The following is a 2,874-nucleotide window of genomic DNA, read 5'->3' as shown; positions in this document are numbered from 1 at the left end:
CTACACCTTTGGGAACCCCTGGACCCCCGGGGCTGGACCCCTGCATGAAATCAATAAAAATATATTTTGTTTAAAAAAGAACAACCAGGTCCTTACCACACCCTAAGTGTGAGCTGACCCCAGAGAACCCCTCTGGCCTCATCTCATACCATTGCCACCCCCACCACCTCCTCCAGTCTGCAGCCAGAGGGAGCCTCTGACAGCACAAATCTGAGCAGGAGGCTCGCTCACTCAAAACTGTCGGTGGCTCCCCAGTGCCCTCAAAGCCCAAACTCCTGAGCCCACACAAGGTCCCGAGTGTCCGAGTCCCACAGATAACCCTCCGGACCCAATGGGATCCTGATTCCAGCTGCCAGGGGGTGGCCGAGGCAGGGAGAGGTGCACTCACCCTTTGCGTAGGTGCTGACTAGGGTGGCAAAGTTAGCCAGGAGCGTGAGCGGGGAGAAGTCCGCGAGGTCCGCGATCTCCAAGGTGTGCAGGAGGGAGCGGAGGCGTTCAGCACAGAACCTGATGGGGAGGCCACACAGGGTGAGGGTGAGGGGGAAGACAGACAGGACCAGCAGCCCCTCCTCCGTTGGCAGAGCACCTATCTCCACAGTGAGGGCAGGGACTGGGGCTGCGCGGTCACCTCTGTGCCTGCACATTTACAGCGCCCATCGGCAGAGCTGACTGCAGTGGCACACAGAGAAATAATCACACACCCGAGTCACGTGATCCCACGTCACACACGGTCACAAAATCTCACACGCAGGTTCTTGTCAAAGGAGGAGCTCCACAGCCACACCCAGAATCCCAGCCACGTGATCCTGCTCAGCCACGTCACACACTTACACCCAGAACCTCATCTGCCTCAGTCACACTCGGCCATCCTGCTGACACACAGCATCAGAGTCCCACAGGCTCACACAGCCTCGCAGGCTCACACACGCTGTCACACTCATGCACACAGGCCACCCAGCCACAGACACTGACCACTGGGCCTCAGGCTCTCACCCCTTGGGGACAGGCAGGTCATGGAGCAGGACCACCTGGCTCTAGAGCAGTGGTTCTCAACCTTCCTAATGCCGCGACCCTTTAATACAGTTCCTCATGTTGTGGTGACCCCCAACTTCATTGTTACAAATTGGACATAATTAAAGCATAGTGATTAATCACAAAAACAATATGTAATTACATATGTGTTTTCCGCTATGAAAGGGTCCTTCGACCCCCAAAGGGGTTGCGACCCACAGGTTGAGAACCGCTGCTCTAGAGTTTAAAACCTGCTCCTGAATGCCATTTTTTCGTCTGTCTTCCGCACCCCCTCCCACCCCAACTCCCGGCTGGATCGGGTGTGCCTCTGGGCTCCCCCTCCCACCCCAGCTGCTCAGGTTGGTCTCTGGAGATGGGTCTGTCTCCCCACTGAGACTGTGAGCCTGGAGGGCAGGGGCAGGGCCAGCGCTGTCTCGGTCACCACTGTGTCCCCAGCACAAAGCAGGCCCTCAGGAACATGTGGTGGGTGCTGGGACCCCATCTCTGCCCCCACAAGCCTCCCCTCTGGGGGAAGCAGGCAAGGCCACACCGAGGGCCGCCCCACCCGTCAGAGGCAGAGCAGCCCGGGCCTCGGCGCTCCCAGGCCTGGCTTTGCACAATAGCCCACGCGGTGCTGGGTGACGGGCCAATGGCTTCCCCCAGGGCCACAGTGTCCTCATCTGCAGCGCGGGACACCACAGGGACTCCATGAGGCAGGGGATACTAAGTGCTTAGCTCATCGTCAGTCCTACGACAGGGCGGGCACTGCCATCACTGCTTTCTCATGAGCCCCCAGACATCTGCGTGAAAGGGGACCCCCGCCCCATTTTACAGAGGAGGAGCCTGACGCCCTGAGAGGACTGATGACCTAACCCGAAAGCGCAGGAGCGTCCGAGACCCGTCCTCCTGCCAGATCCCTTCTCCTGTCCTCAGGCTGGTTGTGGGGGAGCAATGGAGGCACTGGAGGGGCTCAGGGGCTCCCACCTGCCGGGTCTTGTCAGGAGCCCCTCCTTAGGGCCTGGGGTGGAACTACCACTGAGCTCTCACAGGTGCCCTGCTGGCTCCTCCGCCCTGCCCACCCCTCTGCAAACAGCGTCTCCATCCAACGCTTCAGGTAAATTCTCTGATCAGGCCACGTGCTGCCTGCCAGGCCCCTGCCCAACACAGGATCCTGGGACCAGCTCCAACCTTGCCCTGGGACCCGCCTGCTCTGGCCAACAGGTGCCAGGCACATTCCCTGGCCCCTCACTCCTCACCTACACGCCTGACATTGGCTACAAGTGACCCCAGGCCCCAGGTGCAGAGCACAAGGCTGCCGCAGGGACCCGACCCCCCCGCCGGCGGGGCGCACCTGAGGGGTTTGCGCTGGATGCACACGCGCTGGGCCAGGCCACTCAGGAAGGCGGGGGGGCTCTCCTGCACCACATGCTGCACGCGCAGCCGCCACTTGACGTATTCCAGCAGCCGCCGCAGGAAGCCCAGGAAGTGCTCGGCCGTGCGGATGGAGCCCGGCACCGCCTCTGTGGGGACAAGGGGTCAGCCGCCACCCCCCGGGGAGGGGACAGGGAGCGGCCGAGGCGGGCGGCAGCTCACCCTGCAGCACCTCGTCGGGCAGCACGGGGTTGGCCAGGTGGGCGTCCGTTTCCCGGGCGACACTGGCCTCCCGCAGCCCCTCCACGAGGCGGCGGTACTCCTCAACGCAGGCGCTGCTCATCCGTCTCCTTGATCCTGCAGGGAGACGGGGTGTAGGAAGAGCGGGTGACACCTGAGGGGACATCGGGACAGGGCTGGTGTCCCTGGAGGCGGGTCAGGCAGAGAACGGGGGCTCGGGAGAGGCAGGGGCCGGCGGGCACGGCCAGGCGG

General features: G+C 62.5%; 1 protein-coding gene across 1 annotated transcript in view; it reads right to left on the bottom strand.

The window, feature by feature from the left end:
• The window catches only part of ERCC2 (ERCC excision repair 2, TFIIH core complex helicase subunit), a 15,753-nt gene that overhangs the window by 7,705 nt on the left and 5,174 nt on the right, over window positions 1–2,874 (bottom strand). The window contains 4 exon segments of the mRNA XM_023749151.1: window positions 389–507; window positions 2,363–2,531; window positions 2,605–2,707; window positions 2,709–2,873. Of these exon segments, the coding sequence (XP_023604919.1) occupies window positions 389–507; window positions 2,363–2,531; window positions 2,605–2,707; window positions 2,709–2,873 (556 nt within the window).

This window comes from Myotis lucifugus, unplaced genomic scaffold (assembly GCF_000147115.1).
Source record: "Myotis lucifugus unplaced genomic scaffold, Myoluc2.0 scaffold_3234, whole genome shotgun sequence".
In the NCBI taxonomy this organism is placed as follows: Eukaryota; Metazoa; Chordata; class Mammalia; order Chiroptera; family Vespertilionidae; genus Myotis; species Myotis lucifugus.
The sequence above is the reverse complement of the archived record's forward strand: the minus strand, read 5'-3'. Positions and strand labels throughout refer to the sequence as shown.